Source organism: Colletotrichum karsti, assembly GCF_011947395.1.
Source record: "Colletotrichum karsti strain CkLH20 chromosome Unknown Scaffold6, whole genome shotgun sequence".
NCBI classification, from domain to species: domain Eukaryota; kingdom Fungi; phylum Ascomycota; class Sordariomycetes; order Glomerellales; family Glomerellaceae; genus Colletotrichum; species Colletotrichum karsti.
The window spans coordinates 538,501-555,147 of record NW_024065906.1 but is presented as its reverse complement, the minus strand read 5'-3'; the positions used below and the strand labels follow the sequence as shown (position 1 = coordinate 555,147).

Genomic DNA, 16,647 nt, shown 5'->3' with positions numbered 1-16,647 from the left:
TCGACTGAAGAGAAACTAAGGCACCTCCATCTGCAAGCTGCAGCAGAATTGTTGGACTAACCGCCTGTCAGAGCGCCCATCGGAGCTCCATCAAAAAATAGAATAGAACATCAGAGGAAGAAGGGGAAGGGGGTGAAGGGGGTGAAGGGGGAAAAAATAGAGCAGGAGCCCTGTGCCTGTGCCTGTGCCTGTGCCTGTCCAACTTCATCCCAGAAACATAGACAGGCTCCAACAGACACGCAAACTGCTTGACAAACGTGCAGGCTGACGCCCCTGGGAGGCTGGGACCAGGCAAACGTGCTTTCCATATGACCTCAGGGCCCTCAAGTCAGACGGTCAGCAAGGGCCCAAAAAGGGTCCAACGTCAAAACGCCAACGTCCAACATCTGGATGTCGCGGTGCTCTTCCTTGGCCTGGGCTCCACGATCCAGTCTCCGGCTCCAGCTGTTGCGGCGGTACTCCCAGACTCGCGTCCCCATCTTCCCAAACGCCGGACACCACCGAGCCTCCCGATCGGACTTTGGCTTGAGATTTGTGAGATGGGCCTGGCGACCTGGGCTGGGGGCTTTGGGCCTTCGCTGCCGCGATGTTGCGATGAGAAGCGAGGGAAGCCGTGGGAGCCGTGGGTCTTCAGCCAGCCTGTGTGAAACGGGGCTCCGTAGCACCAGACAGCTTGTCACTCTGACTCTGACCTGGACTGTCGGGTCCAGTTCCATTGGAGTCATATCTGTCGGGTCTGCAGGGCGGATATGCGCCGTCCTGCGGTCCTGTGCTTGGGAACATTTTCCTTCTCTGCCACTTTTCCCCCCATCAACTCCGATGTTGTCACCGCGGGGGCGTTTTAACAAGGCTCCATGGGACAGCAGAGCTCCATCCTCATGCCGGTCCGGCCAATGCAACTGTGGCATGAACCTCAGCTGCAGTTTGCTGGAAATCGGCAGAGTTTGTGTTCAGAAATTGCCGCAATGCCCACCCTTTCGAGGCGTTCCAATCGTTGCAGCGAACAGCGAGGTCGTTCATTACCACAACCGCAAGCTAAGCAGAAGCTTCCGTCTCCGGAGTCGCTCTTCAACGCCCCCCACGGATCGGTCCTTCTTGACCCAGGCTCGCAACCACGATATCCGAAGCTTACAAAACCTGCCCGGCCGGATGTGTGTATTTTTTTGACGAGCTTGACGAGGGAGAAAAACAATCAATGAGACATTTCTTGGTCGGTCTCCCCTCACAACCACCCTCCGTCTCGTTCACTGTCGTCTTTTGCTCGTAACAACTTGTTCCTGTTCAGGAAATCCCGCGAGATTTAGGCTTGGGACGCCGGACCGCCAACAGAGCCGGCCCTGCAACTGTCTCATAACTCCGCGGGCTCGGCGTCCAAACTCCCACGGCCACCCTGAAAGATTCTGGAACTCCGGTACAGCCGCAGTTGTGTTTCCGAGTTTGCGTTTCTCTGTTGTAAGACGTGTAGGTAATCTTGTTCATCTCTCGACAACTTTACAATTTATCGGATTGCAATTCCTGTTCGGTATACAGATAGATGAGGCTCAACGGCAGGCGGCAAGTGGGAAAGCCTCTTGGTCATGATGCGGATATTTGTCATTGACGGACTTTCTCTCTGTCGACCGAGGCGAGGCGTCTTGTCCCTGGCGGAATGCAAAACTTCGGGCGAATAAAGGTGCGAGGGACGACGGTGTGGGTTGGATAGCGGCAGAGATGCGTCCAGGCGATGACTGGGTCCGGTCGGCAGGGCCATCGACCCCGAATTGACCGACAAACTCCAATTCAATGACCCACGTCCATCGCCGTCTTCGGTGTGAAAGCGCGGAATAGCGGAACGTGAGCACGCCGGGGCCAGAAATCCGCACCTCGGCCCGTCTCACGTAATCAGGTAGACAGCCACATGAGGCTGAGGCGGACGGACCCACGGCCGGGCGGGTCGCTCGCCCCGGGTGTCGGAGAGACGTACTTCCGTAGCGACCCACCAACCTTCGTCGCTTGGCCTAGGGCACACACAAGACCAATTTTTTGGATATCCACCCCACTCCGAAGCATTCAACACCGACACGACGACAATCACGGATTATTAGTCTTTTCGCCCAAAGACAATCCTCAGCTTTTCCTTTCTCGAGTCCCTTTTGGTTGGAGCGAGGAGAACTAACACCGTCAAAATGCCTTCGGAAGCCGGTCACAGATGTAAGTTTATCTGCCTTTCCCCATGCACCCAAAATATGCATATGCGATTTTTCGCGATTTCGATATAGACCACAGCCGCGCCGCGCCTGCCTGAATGACATCGCGACGATTTCAAGATGTCAGGGGCTTTGCGCTCGCGAAGGATCGCATCAGTTGGGTGTTGGTCAATCATTATTTGGATTTTTACTGACTTGAGTTTCCGCAGTATACGTCAAGTAAGTTTACTTCCTCGAACTCCTATCCGCCGACGCCGACTTCCCGATGGACGATGCGACGAATCGCCAACGCATGTCGACACACGAAGACAACCGCGAAACGGAATCGCCGCGAACGCTCTCAGGCCCGAAGGAACCCGATGCTAACGATGCCTTTTCAGGGGACGTCACCTCAGCTACCAGCGTAGCAGACACGTCACCCACTCCAAGACGAGTCTGATCAAGATCGAGGGTGTTGACGACACCAACGCCGCCAAGTACGCTCGCCGCACATCCTACACCCCGCGAACGAGATAACTAACGGGCAAATTAGCTTCTACCTCGGCAAGAAGGTCGCCTACGTCTACAAGGCCTCCAAGGAGATCCGTGGCACCAAGATCCGCGTCATCTGGGGCAAGGTCACCCGCCCTCACGGTAAATACAACTCTGCCAACCGATCCCACAATCAAGAACGAACCCTCAAGGCTAACACGATCATCACAGGCAACTCCGGTGTCGTCCGCGCCAAGTTCACCAGCCCCCTTCCCACCCGCTCTTTCGGCGCCTCTGTTCGCGTCATGCTTTACCCCTCGTCGATTTAAACGGCTACCCCATTTGGACGGAGTTGGTAGTGAGGATGGATTCTGAATTGGTTGCATCGGTCCGGGCAAGGACAAGAGCATAGCACCCTTGCTGCTTGCTAAAAAGGGCATCAAATCAAACTCGTCAAACCACCACATGAGGCGAAACGCACCACACACCCGCGGGAATCCCAAGAAACCACCCTCGCCCTTTTTCCTCCCCAAAAACCCCCTTTTTCGAGACACATGGGAAATGACTTCTGCGTGACTTGAAAGCCGGTCAAAAAGGAGGGAGCGTTGTGTCGTTTTTCTTATTCTTCCTATCGGGAATGATGACGAGTAGCTTCATATCAGGGGGGCTCGAGGACGGGGAAAAGAACACACAAAAAAAATCAAAACATACTTGATTTTTGCTTGGCCGGCTACAACATACGCGATACGATGAACGGTAGATCGGGCGGCATTAATGTCAGGGTGTTTAAAAAGACATGGCTCAGCGACGGTATTCAATGGTTTTTTCTGGGAACCACACTAGTCCCTCCCCCCCATGCTTGTGCGATTTCCAGACTTCCCAGTCCCGTCTCGTCGTGGCCATGTGCTTCTAGATATCCGCCCCTCGATATCTGCCCCTGAACCTGTGAAATGATGCCAGTGACACTTCGTGCGCTGATAAAGTGACCTTAGGGCCTCTGATATGTGGATTCACTTTATCGGGAATCCGGGGAACTGCTGCCCTTACCCATCAAACCTTCGATTTGTCAGTCCGTACAGTCAACATGTGACGTTATCAAGTCTTCCTTGCTCACGCCCGGTGCCAAACACCTCCATGTTGGGCCTCTTTGCGTTTGGTGCGTGTGGTCGCCACTGATGTCTTTGCAGTCATCATTGCGGCTGTTGTAAGCCCCCCAAGACAGGCCGTTTCCGAGGACTTACACTGCCTGCGTAGGTGAATCGCATTCATAACCAGTAGGTGACGTCAGGGTAGCACTCGTGAAGCGGAGCCGGGGTCCGGCCCCGTTCCGGGACAAGCTCCCGCCTCGCTCCGCAGCAGATCAGCCGGCTCGGCTCCTAATACTAAAGCCTAGAACATTAAAACTGCAATCTTTGCCGCTCCTCGAGGCTTGAGAAATGTTTGGGGTTTCCTCCCATATTGGGCTATGGAACCCCGGCTCACATACAGCTCCCTGTTGACGTGCTTTCCGGAGCCAAGGGAAGGCCTTGCATATATGTCTGGGTCGGTCACGCGAAGCCTGTCTTGCGCCTGGGGTTAAAGAGCCTGGACAACTCATGCTGCAGGCATAACACGGTAAATTTAAGTATTTTACCATAAAACCAATTCCTTAGGCTTGTTGCTGAGAAAACACGTCGGTGTTTCCATCACCTACTCCTGGGTACACATTCGACAACGTTCAAACGGCAAACGGCCCGGTCTCATTGTCTGTAGTAGCCAGAACTGATGAGTGATAGTTGGTATTAAACGATGGAATGAAACTCTGAGATGTCTTCTCATCAATGGGCATGTTCGGTATTCATTGCGTTCTCAGGCGTACACGTACGACTTGCTAACAGCGACTCAAGCCTGCCATTGGTCACTTCAAGACTCCCGGCAGAGAGACCTAGGCTTCTCCGTATGCGTCTCTAAGGTTTTGCCCGCTCTGATTTGAATATTGTTTCTGAAGTCGCCACAACCTCGTTGGATAGATGTTTTCACGCTGTGCTGCCGCAGTTCCGGGCGATAAGATCGGTCTAGGCCACGGCTGCTATGAATGATAGACTATCAAAACACAACGCTGGTCTTTGAATCTGATTTAGCAACGCAAATCTATTCACGAAGACGGTAAAGTGGCTAGGCCTTATAAATGAGCACTGGTCGATGCCTCAGGGCGAGGACCAAGATAGTGGAAGAATCCGGGTTATAGGCGAGATATATAACAGTTACCAACATTGCAACTGTGATATCTATGAACAAAATGAGTATTAGACTTTGTTGTTCTATTGCTCGCCCTTCCTCTTGTCATCCCTGAGCCCATGCTCGCGGGCTTCGCCTTGGGTTTGGCAGCTCCAGCTTTCTAAAGCATCTCATAGCATTCACTCTTCCCCGTAACATTATCATTGCTATCCCTTGATTACTCCGACGACAATGAGGGAAGATGAGAAAAGGAGTAAGCCATCTTCGCCGGTAGGTCTACTCTCAAAGGGGGAATAGGCAGCTGCTAATGTAGTTCGATGTTTCTTTCCATCCTCACGCACTGCATGTGCTGCTCACAAACTGAAGCATACACATGCAAAATCACAAACCCGTGAAGATGATGAATGGGCTCGAGTCTGCTTCTTAGTTTTTGAGGACCTGTACGTATGGTTGGCACAACGTCTACGTCTTCGACCAAGAGTAGCCAGTGAATTTCGTATCCGAGGCTGAAATCCGTCCAGGCTCACAGCAAGCTGGTGACCACAAGTGTTAGATATAACTCCTTTCTGGCGCCAACGTAGGCGCAGGCAGGCAGGATGTTGCCCGGGCACAACGCGCTGATTGGTACCTTAAAGACCCTTCGACTTATAACAAGAGTCTGACATGGAGCTCATCTGGGGGATCATCTGAAAATCTGCCTGTACGGCAGCATTGATGATTTACGGCGGGAATTAGCCGAAACATATATAGTCCCAGTATCTCATCTCCCCATCCAACAAGTAAGCTACCAGGACCCAATGATCTCCCTTGCTCTCTGTGAACGGGATCGTTTTTTTGCTGTCTCGTAGGTGGCTTGGTGGCATCACACATCCTGCATCAGACTAGAAACAAGTCGCTTTAGAGTATGACAGTATCCAAGATAGCGTACATGCGTCCATCATCTCTTGTGTGGTAGCTCAAGGAATACGACCAGGAGAGAGAGAGAGACGAGCAAGACGGCACGAGATGGGCCTAAAAACTCCACAGGAGCAATCACCTGGGATAGACTCACCTATCACAGTGTTATATAAAGGACTGCAGCATCTTCCGTTGCAAACCCGAGTCTTTTTCTTCGAGAACTGTACGAATGCCGCCCATGATGGGTGGCTAGTTCAACTTGCCTCTAAACAACAAGTTGGAAAATTTATATGTAATACACCTGTCTGCATGCAAGTAGGAATTAATCCATTTACTATTGTTTTCAATGAATGCGAATCCAGCTCAAAGAAAACCTGTATGAGTTGGCGCACCATGCTCGCTACCAAGCTCCTATTTTAACTCCCCGCGCCGCTCTCGGCCTAAAGCAGTTCCAGTGCGTATCACTCGCGAGCATAACGGCGTGTTAAACGTGAAAACATATCATCTCTCTATGTCGCTTTCCTATAAATACCTTAGTTGAGGTTGAATGGCTATCTTCTCGCCGCGGCCATTGCCATCTCTTTCCAGATATTCTCTGTGAGTTAACCGGCGTTTTGGGCCTCTGCTGATAGAAACCACAGAGACGCAAAGGCCATACTCAAGGCAAGGCATATACCCATGTGGCTTGAAGGCACCGAGTGAGTGCTGCGGCGACTCTGGTGTTCACCATCCCTCCCGCAACATACCGAAACAATACCCAGACGACCACGGCGTCATAGCCAGTGACAGTGACAACTCTTGCGGATCAGCCTTAGATATCACACACTACAACTCTAACAGGACGTGCATGTTCAGATCCGGGCCTTGAATTGAGATTTCCGGTGTTTGGATTGCGGTTTTATTTGTTGCTTGGTCTTGGTGTTTCAAAAGACCACTTGCTGTCTTATATACATCCCATGCGAATAGTCCCTCCCGCATGCTAAAGTAGACGATTGGCACGCAAGTGATGGGCGACGAGCCCGGTTATATCGAGCTGCTCAAGGCCAAGATACAAGGGGCCGGAAGACACCACTTCAAGACCGGGAGACCAGGAAACGTCTTCATCTCAGCATACGATAAATACATTGCCTTCGCAGCAAAGCCGTCAATGCGGTCCAACTGAAAAGCTTTGGTCTACAACCCCCAACAATCCCTCTCTCCTGCGCAGATAAAGTCGGTAGTAGTGCCTTCATCATCTTGGGAATAACTGCGGTGGATGAAGTGTAAGAAACACACAGCAAAGCATATATCAAACCCCTGACCTTAAGGTAGTCAATCCTGATTATCACAAAATGGACTCTGGAACCTGCTGGGAGGATTCTGCTGCCGACACATAGCTTTCACGCTGGTGTTGGTGTGGTCACAGTCTGTACACTCAGAATTCCGTGCCTCTGAGGTATTTTGAGGCCCCATCCCGTTTAACGGAGGATGTTTCCATGCATCATCACGTCCAGCATTACGGTACTCAGTTGGCTGAGTATGACTTTCAGCGCGAGCGATTTGACGCAGGAGTTAACATCATAGATACGATTTGTTGCATTGGGCAGCGCGAACAATGCTCAATAACAATAGTTCCCATTGTAAAGAGGCACTCAGCCCACATGAGGTCGTCAGCTTGTTATCGAGGGGAGTTGTTCACTAATACCACAAGTACCAATGTCTTGCCACTCGCATACAAAGACGACGGCCCTAGCTTCCCACCAAACCGTCTGTCATCCCTCCTATCTCATCAGAAGCATGTCAAGAACTGCCAGAAACCAACCTTTGGACAACAACACAGCGAAGAACAGAAGAAAATGTCATACCAAAGCAATATCAACCCGGCTTGTTTCCAGCATCACGCAATGTTACACCTTCAACCCTCCGAAGTTCACTCGAAATCCGGAGTTCAGTCATGCTCGACCCACGCAATAGAGTTCTTCCCAACTCCTGACGTGCATGGCTGGTGTAAGTCGAGCACAACGCGTGCAGACGCGAAGACACGAGCGATGGATGCTAGTGCCTCGGTTGACCGAGTGGCCGATATCAGACGAAGGCGCGCGTCAAGTTCTCCGTAAAGTCGGAGGAGTAGCGTGAAGAGTGTGTCGTCTACATAGACGAATAACACTGCTGGGATTATAATATGGACAGCTGATGGCCAAACTGTCCGTCATCATCATCATCATCGTGATCACCTCAGTTCTCACCCCCACTCGTATGTCTTTTCTCAACTCACTTAGACGCAACCTTTCGCCGATGTGCCTCCCTAGGACATGGCTTGTCAAAAGGTGATTGCGAAGCCAACTAGAATTCGGCGGACATGGCCACAGAGGCCTCATTGACGATGACCTCTCCGAGCACTTCGCTTTCGGCAGCGATTCCGACCGCGTGCCCAGCTTCCAGTTTCCAGCAACCTTACTCTGCTAGACGAGAAGACAAAGTCATCCGACCAACACCGAGAAAAAAGTCAATCTAGTCAGTCTTCAGTTTGAGAAGAATTATCAGACCAACTCAATTCGCTCCAAGTCGAGAGTTCAACGTGAGTTCGGCAGGGCGAAAGCAAGGCGAACACAAAACCCCTGAATATCAGTTTACAGCACATGGAAGAACCCCGGAGATACCGACTCGCATCCCGTTGCGTGCCAAATCCCACGTCGAGAATGAAAAAAGTCCGACCGATGGAAATGTGGGAAAGGTAGAAAGAGAGTTCTGACACCCGAAGATATCTGGTGTCAGACCCTCGGGGTCAGCGGTCTGAGAACGGCCCGGCTGGGAAGGTTTTCCTGGCGAGTAACGCCCCAACTGACAAAGTCTGGAGTTTCAGGAAAGACTCGAGAAGCCGCGGCGGAAAAAAAAAAGATAAGATAAAAAAGGTCCGGCGGGATGGAGTCGCTGTCGGCTGTCGTCCATGGTGGGAAACGTCGGATGCCAAGGTTTTGGTTTTGGTGTGTCTGTGGGAACCCCCGGTCTCGTCCTCTTACCCCCACTAAGCCACGATGCAGCCGCTAAATTTTACTGGGAAGTCAACTACCGCCCGCCACTGGCGCGAGGAGAACGTGATCGAGATCGGTCCTCAGCTGGCCGTGCGTAAGGAGGAATAACAAGCATCAGGCGAACGAGACTGGGAACTGTCAGAGCCAGATCGTCCTTGGTTTGACTATTTGACTTTCTGACGACAATATTGAGTTAGAGACCACCGCCAGACGCGCGATAAATCAACAGCCGAGGAAGAAGTAGGACAAAAGTTTGCAGAAGCTGCTGAAAACTTTTGGGAAAGGATGATGCTGAGTTGAGAGGGCCCAGGGGTACGAGCGCCAACTAATAGCCAATCGGCCAAGTAGCGGTCCCAACCTGCAATACTTGCCTCGAGCGAGTGCCTAAAGCCAACAACGGTGTCCGGGTTGCTCGAAACAGGCTGAGGTGCGTCGTCAGGGATGTGGAGGCCAACGGGAGCAGACCCGTCCCGATCTTTCGTGATAGGGTGCCAAAAAGACCGAACTCGCATCCTCCAAGACCGACGGAATCTTGATAGAAGCTGGAAGAGTCTTTCGCGGTGATCGATTATTGGTTCCACGGATGACGGGGAGAAGGGGCTTGTTCAAGTCCCTCCACCCAAAGCAATCTGCCCATCTTCTAGGACTGAATGCTGAAATCCCACCGTTCCAGCTGCCGGAAGGTCCGGCCATGCCAGCAAGGTGCCAAATCATTGGCTTCCTTCTTGGCACGCCTTTGCGGCAGGCTTGGTGGGGAAACCAACGACGGAGCTGATTCTTCACCACGAGTCTGTGTCAACGCGTGACTGCACTGCACAGTTCAGGGCTTGTTTAGAGACAGAATGATGTAGGATGGACGATCTCGAATACTTGCGGCTGGTTGACTCTGGTAATCGAGAACGTATCAAGGCATCATTGGCGTATGTATCTGATGGTTGGTCAAGTCTGTTCTATTTCGGTAGGTTTCTGTCGGAGAAACCTGGGTGTGGCGGGGGTTGGTTGGCGGTAGGCTGATCAGTGGAAACATGGAGACGAGAAGCTCGGGCCTCGACGACCCTACAGCTGGAGTACATACTGGAGTTGCACTGCAAGGTGCAAGGTACCTGAGGTGAAGGTAGCCTGTATTGCCACCGAGGCAGCACAGCACATCTTGCTTGGTGCTGGCACTAAAAAGCCGGTGAGGGCCGCATGTGAAGACATCTCAAGAGAAACTTGCTCGAGAGAGATATTCATCGTTGAGTTGCGGCTTGCGTGCTTCGAGTGCAGTTCATGACTTGCGGAGGTGGAATAGGATGCGAAGAATGTTCGTGGAAAGTGCAGAGAAAAACCTAGACGAGGGATTGGACGACTTCGACCCGGGACCCTTGGCCGGATGATGAGAACCACAGCGCAGATGCGACTGGAGTTACAGACTGACCTGCAGTGTCGTGGAACTGGTACGCCGGGCACACATTGGAAAGGTGTGCTGTGCGTGCTAGTAGCGGGCGCGGTACGCCATTTGGAGCAGCTTTAGCCATGCAGTAGTCTAGTCTGTCGGTCCACGTATCTGCTGTGCGCACACATCTGTTGTCGAGTTGGCTTTTGATCCGCGTCATGACTGCAGCTCACATTGAGGCGCAGCTTGACCATGCAATATGGAATCCGCGGGTGTTGACGACAACCGAACTAACGCTCTATGCGGTGGTCTGGCGGCAACCGAGTTGAGCATTCGGACACCCGGGTGCAGGTGGGACTTGCCGCGTTGTTGCGGCCCAGCCTTCGTATGACTTCTGAACACGAAGTTCGAGTCGATGACCTGCAGGGATCATTGTCGACATCTCACCCAAGACAGCCTTGCCATAGGGACAGACAACATCAAGAGGAAGAGGCGGTGGGACGGGCATCATCCTCGCAAGCCCAAGGCGTCCGATCAAAGTGTTTGCGCGTGTCTCGGGCCCAAGGGTCCTCTTGACGCGATGCCGTTCGTTCCTGTTGGCATTTTGAGCATGGCCATCAGACGAAAGATGTTGTCTGGATGTGTTTGAGGCGTCATGCCCAAACATGCCACAGCATGAGTCGCTGGCGCGGACGCCTCCGCTTGCGGGAGGGACGAATGGCGAATGATTTGGACTCCGGCCTTGAGAAGGATTGTCGTCTTGTCGAATTTTGCTTGGATGATGCAAAAAGAATCAAGTTTCAGACCGAGCCGTCGTACAGCTGCCCCGACGCACATCTCTCATGCGGCTACATCTCACGCACACCGCTGACTAGTCCGGACGTGAAGCTGGAGACAGAATCGGGTGCATGGCCAAGATGGGTAGCAAAGTAGAGTCGAAGTAGAGTCGAAGTAAAGCCAGACATGGAAACGCAGAATGGAAGAGATGGACGCCCGATCAGCCAGTAGCTAATACGCGGTATTCAAGTACTCCTTGGGTATGTCGCCGAAACCCCGAATGCTGAGGTTATCTCGCATGTCCGGTCTTGCCCGTGGGTAGTGCCTTGTCATGTCTCGATCTTGTTTGGTGGATGACGGTGGCAGTGGTGGCAGATCGGCTCTTGTCGTCTGCGAGACTAGGCTAAGGTTTCTGGGCGGATGGAACCTCGACCTCGTAAACTGGAGGATTGGATGGGTGGGGGATGGTTGAGGAGGGGCGAAACGCGTAATGGACGACGGGCTAAGGAATGGAGTTCCCTCCGCCAGCGCCTCAACCTCGGACTGGGTCTCTGAATGTGCCGCCTTCGCTCCGGTTGTCGTCTTTCTGGTGATTTTGGATCCGTTTGAAAGGTAGAAACAGCCGGCGGCGGCATAGCGTACGTACTTCTTGGAACCAATTTCAGGTACCAGGCACGTTTTGCCCAGTGGTGTGAAGCGCGGCGTGAGGTGGGAGGTGGAGCTTGGCATCGTGGTGGGAGGGAGGCTGCTGGCTGAGACGGAATGCCAGGCCAGGCCTTTCAACTGGTTTCCCTTGCTTCCGGTGCTGGCGTACTTTTCGTGCTTCTGGTGTCGGTCGGACTGCTGTGTTTCCAGACAGGCCGACAGCTCGTGGGACCTGAGAACATTCGAGTATCCGTACTCTGTACGGAGGTAGGATTGTGGACGTCTTCTGATCAGAGAGTTGGGCATGGCAACCCTGGTGCTTCCGTCGGGGTCCGTCATCTGTCATTCGACAAAAAGGCCGGCAATGGAGGCCAGGGTGAGACGAGACTGGTCAGCCAGCTCTATCCCGTCTTGGAGTAAACACACTGGGTGTCGTAAGTTGCTGTCGGTTTTAGTCATGTCGGTCTCCCTTGAGAAAGTCGATGATGGACGGAAAGCATGGTTAGAAGTGGTGGTAGAAGGAAGCAGGCCCCCAAGGTAGGAGGGAGGTAGGTAGGTGATTCTAGGAAGGTACGCTCAGTATTCGTACCTTCCAATCCGTACATGCCTAGGTATGCCTGCCATGACAGGCCATGCTTTACTTCTTCTGGTGATGCAGCTGTCACCGCACACCATCTCGTTGTCCGCTCAGCTCTCATAGCACCAGTCACACATACCTACTTAGGTAGTTCGACATCGGCTGTTCGTTCACTGGCCGATTTGGTGGCTCGTATAGATACCCAACCTTCCCGCCACGTTTTTTGTGTGGTTTTGGTATTTTTTTTATGCTTTCGGCCCTGCTTCACAAGTGAAGGTCTCACCCAGTCATTGCAGCCAGTCAGTCACGCCTTGCACTTACACTCACTTACACTTACACTTACAAGCCAGAGCACGCGGCGCAGTGTCAAAACCGCCGCCGTCCGCTCCTGTCTTGCCTGCCAATTCCTTTTTTCCCTTGATCTCGTGTTTCTGCAATCCTGTCGCATTTGTGACAGCAGCGTGTCCGTCTCACATCTCCCGTCGCCCTTGGTTCGCCGAGCGGACGCGACGCCGTCTTGAACACTATTGACGCCTTGAAATCTCCAGAACGCACCATCATTAAAACCAATTTGACGAGGAACCTCGTCTGGGTCCGGACCCAACCGAAAACCGATCACCGACGGACGACCAGGATAATAAAGCAAGGTAAGCGACAAGACGATTACAGTTGCAGACAGACGCAGCTAGGGATCAAGAAACAAGCAATAAGGTGCGCACAGAGGAGGGAATTTCTTTTCGCGCCCGTCCATCATCTGCAAGCTGCAGACGGCGGCAGCACCAGGCCGTGCGACAGTGCTGTGCGCTTCGACGACGTGGGATGAAAGAGACCCGACATCTGACTGCAATTTGCAATTTACCTCTGCTACACCTCGGAATCCGATCCAATGCAAGTTGGGCTAACACTGGGGTAATAAGGCCGGCAGCATACGATCCGATCCATATTATCTCCATTCCACATCAGACACCACCTCACTTTCGTACCGAGAAAGACATCGATTCACGCCCACGCCCACGCCCACGCCCGCGCCAGCACCCGCCCTAGAAGGAACGCACGGGATCTTCATTTCGATTTTTGGCGAGGACGATACACTGGACGAATCGACTCGGGAAAGAAAAGGACCCTGACTGGAAACACTCTGCGGCGCGAGTCTCTGAAACGCGCGACGATTACCACGATTGCTTGACGTCAGTAATTTTCCCGCCGACAAACCGACGCAGCAAGGGGCGTTGATGGCCAATTACCCAATTGTCCATTGATTTGCACACTACCCAGCTTAGATGCCCTGCATTGGCATCCATTGATCTTCCGGCATTGTCATTGCCCATCTGTCAAACCATCGAATTTTTGGGTCCGCCTCGCCTGCGCCATCACCGCGCCCGCCCTGTGGCTCACGACGTCGCATTCGATCACCGATCATCCTCGACCATCAAACAAACTCCCCAATTTATCTGCCCATCATTACGAAACCGACAAACAGCACTGCCGACCAATTTCAACGGGTCGTCGACGAGACAGAAGTTCACGGACCGCTAGCCGTTTGAATCTCCGCTTGCAAATACGGATACGTACCATTCAGACAACCACCAACACAATTACCAGTGACAGACAGGCAAGGAGAAAAATAAGAAGAAAAAAAAAAAAAAAGGCAAGTCAAGGGACCGACCGCAGTATCGACGAGCTGCTGCACTGAATCGACACGGGCAGAAAAAACACCAGACGGAGCAGAAACCGGCAAATCGCATCACCAAGACACTCGTGGGCAATCAGGAGGCGTCTACAGCCTGGGCAGACCCAGGAATTGTTGTCCCATTGCACGACCCAGCAGCGCCAGCGCCAGCGCACGCCCCAACCACCCACCCCCAAGGTCACCACAAATCTTTTTCTGATTTTTCCTCTCCCAAAATCAACGACGCTTAACCTGTTGCGGTAACACGACTTCCCTGCAACACTCCCCAAAAAGAGCACTTGTAGCAACATCCCAGTGTCGCTCGCCCGAAGTTGCCCCCATCAGAATCCATCAGACTCTCAGACTCCCGTCTTTCTGTTGCAGCTTGCAGCATCCCGAGCCAAACATCGGCCAGCAAATTCACAAAAGTACGTATTTTTTCACCTTACCCTCCCAGCCCTCCACTCCCGCCCGATTCACCACTTCACCTGCGGGACTGAGGTGTTCCCTACCTTTTGGTACGGATACCGCGACTGGACTGGATTTGGTCTGCGTGGGTGGCAGCCGTTAGTCTTTTTTAGTGGTTGCCCGGCCGTTTGTTCCTGCTCGGCGCGGCAGCTTCAACTGAGAGAACGACGGAACGGGCTTGTACCTTGCCAACCAAGCCAGCAACCACCCAGCCAGCTCGCCTCCCACCCCAGCCACATACGAGACACTCTCTTCCCTGCCTTTTTTTTTTCTTTCTACCTCCTTGCGACGACATAGGCGCGAGAAAGAAAAAGAAGACACAACTCCTCCGCACAGCACAATTGCACAACCCTCTCCCGCGCTTCCTGTCCTCACCCTTCGCGCGTCCATCACATATCCCGTCAGGTCAGGTCAGTGGAACTCTGGAAACAGCCCGGTTCTACGGCTACACTACGTTGTGCTAGTCCTGCATCCACTTTCAACCCCGGCAGCCGCCCGGAAACACCACACGCACCCCTTCTCTGCCCCTTCTACAGGTCCACATTGCACTGCTCCATATCGCGCCGCCCCCTGGGATCATTACCTTGGCTGCTTCGCTAGCGACCTCCTGGGAACCGCACGCCCACTTCTTCCCCTTGCTGACCCGCGATAAGGCACGCAATAGCTCCATCAAACGTCCTTGCTCTCCGAGACCAGGCCCGCTGTTCACTGCCCACCGCCAGAATCACACCTTGATTAAAAGTAGCTCCCTCCCCCGGCCGCCCATCATGGCAGAACACCATCCACTTCCCGCGCTGCCTCCTCAGCAACACCAGCCGAACCAGCAATACTATCCGCAAAACGACGACGAATATCAAGAACAAGCCCCGTATCGTCCATACCAGCAGTACGAGCAACCTCAGCCTGTTCAACCGCCGCCGTCCCGCGGTCAACCCCAGACCCAGAATCGACAGCAACAACAGCAACAACAGCAGCAGCAGCAGGAACAGCAGAGACATCCCAGATCGCGACCGAGGACTTTCAGTTTCCAGTCAAACAAGTCCCATAAGAGCTCGGGAAGCACTGGGAAGATCGACTTACACGAGACAACCGAGGAGAAGGAAGCTAGAAGACTCCATACCAAGGCAGACCCCACCGTCGCTATGAGCGAAGCTGAGCCTTGTAAGTCATATCTGGCTTTCCCGGTTCTTTGATTCGCGGAAAACTGACATCGTGACTAGCTGCCGTTCAGGCTATGACCAAATCTTCTCTGGCTCCCCTGCGCTCGATTCAACATAAAGACGGTCTCGGCAATCCCATTGGTACGTGAATCGAAACACATGTTGATCGCAAGGCCTAACTTCTGAATCCAGCTGAACCTGATCGATCCAACCCAACCCGCAGTCGATGGGAGCGACCTCTGGATACGATCCGCAGCTTCGAGGCCGCCATCGATGGAGGTTATCGTGACCGAGACCGCCGTAAGTCTTATATTCGTTCAGGTACCTATTCTTATCCCTCGACGCTTGGTCTCGTCTAACGTCTACTATTCAGATACCGAGTCCATCGCAACATGGAACCGACGGAGCAGTTACTATGCGAGTGAGTTTGACGTTTGGTCGATTGGGCGACATCATCAACTGACAGCGTGATTCGCAGCTAGCGGAGGTCGTCACCCCCAAGACAGCTACTATGGTAGCCGACCGACTTCGTACCGGCCCGAGAGCAGCCAGTTTGGCATGGGAAACAATCGCCAAAGTTACTACGACAATTACCAAAACGGCGGAGGCTACTACAATGGGAACGACATCCCTTACCGCCAAAGGGTACCGAGAACTCAGACCGACCCTCACATGGGTGGCTATGGACGAGGCGATCAGAACATCTACCCTCTTCCCAACAAGGATCGCTCGTACGAGACTGTTACATCGGCTGCCGGTAGTGGAAGCTCCGCGGAGCAGGCAGGGTACCACACAGATCCGACCAGCAGCGACAACAGCTCCATTGAGCGCGAACGCGAGCGCGCTCCACCCCCTAAGCCGGAGCCGATCAACGACTATGGCATTGGCTTTAGCCAACCCCAATCATACCAACCGGCAGCGTTCAAGGTCGACAATGGTGCACCGAGCAGCCAACAGCAAGCCTACCAGCCAGTAAGCAGCGGCCCTGCGATGCCCGAGAAAGCGAACGTGCTCCGAAGACCGGCAGCTGCTCCCCAGAAACAGCCAACGCCGCAACGGCCCGAGTCTGTCAAGAGAAAGAGCTGGTTTTCTCGCAGGTTCAGCAAGTCGTCGTGAGGAGCACGAGACGTCAGATTTCGGACAGTTTCATTTTTCTTTGTCGATACCCCCAATTTCCCTATCTTCTGGAGACGC

General features: G+C 53.1%; 3 protein-coding genes across 3 annotated transcripts; 2 read left to right on the top strand and 1 right to left on the bottom strand.

Annotated features, from left to right (window-relative positions):
- Nucleotides 1-2,284: 2,284 nt before the first annotated feature.
- On the top strand, nucleotides 2,285-2,986 carry CkaCkLH20_02607 (60s ribosomal protein l33; the record flags this gene model as incomplete). Its single annotated transcript, XM_038885326.1, has 4 exons — nucleotides 2,285-2,349; nucleotides 2,567-2,662; nucleotides 2,719-2,819; nucleotides 2,889-2,986. 4 exons carry the CDS (start codon nucleotides 2,285-2,287, stop codon nucleotides 2,984-2,986), a joined length of 360 nt encoding a protein of 119 aa, XP_038749257.1.
- Nucleotides 2,987-11,165: 8,179 nt separating this feature from the next.
- On the bottom strand, nucleotides 11,166-11,918 carry CkaCkLH20_02606 (uncharacterized protein; the record flags this gene model as incomplete). The annotated part of the gene is made up of 1 exon (XM_038885325.1): nucleotides 11,166-11,918. One exon carries the CDS (start codon nucleotides 11,916-11,918, stop codon nucleotides 11,166-11,168), a length of 753 nt encoding a protein of 250 aa, XP_038749256.1.
- A 3,142-nt stretch (nucleotides 11,919-15,060) lies between these two features.
- Nucleotides 15,061-16,569, top strand: CkaCkLH20_02605 (uncharacterized protein; the record flags this gene model as incomplete). The annotated part of the gene is made up of 5 exons (XM_038885324.1): nucleotides 15,061-15,454; nucleotides 15,514-15,594; nucleotides 15,646-15,753; nucleotides 15,827-15,874; nucleotides 15,932-16,569. The coding sequence occupies 5 exons, from the start codon at nucleotides 15,061-15,063 to the stop codon at nucleotides 16,567-16,569; spliced, it is 1,269 nt and encodes a 422-aa protein (XP_038749255.1).
- Nucleotides 16,570-16,647: the final 78 nt, after the last annotated feature.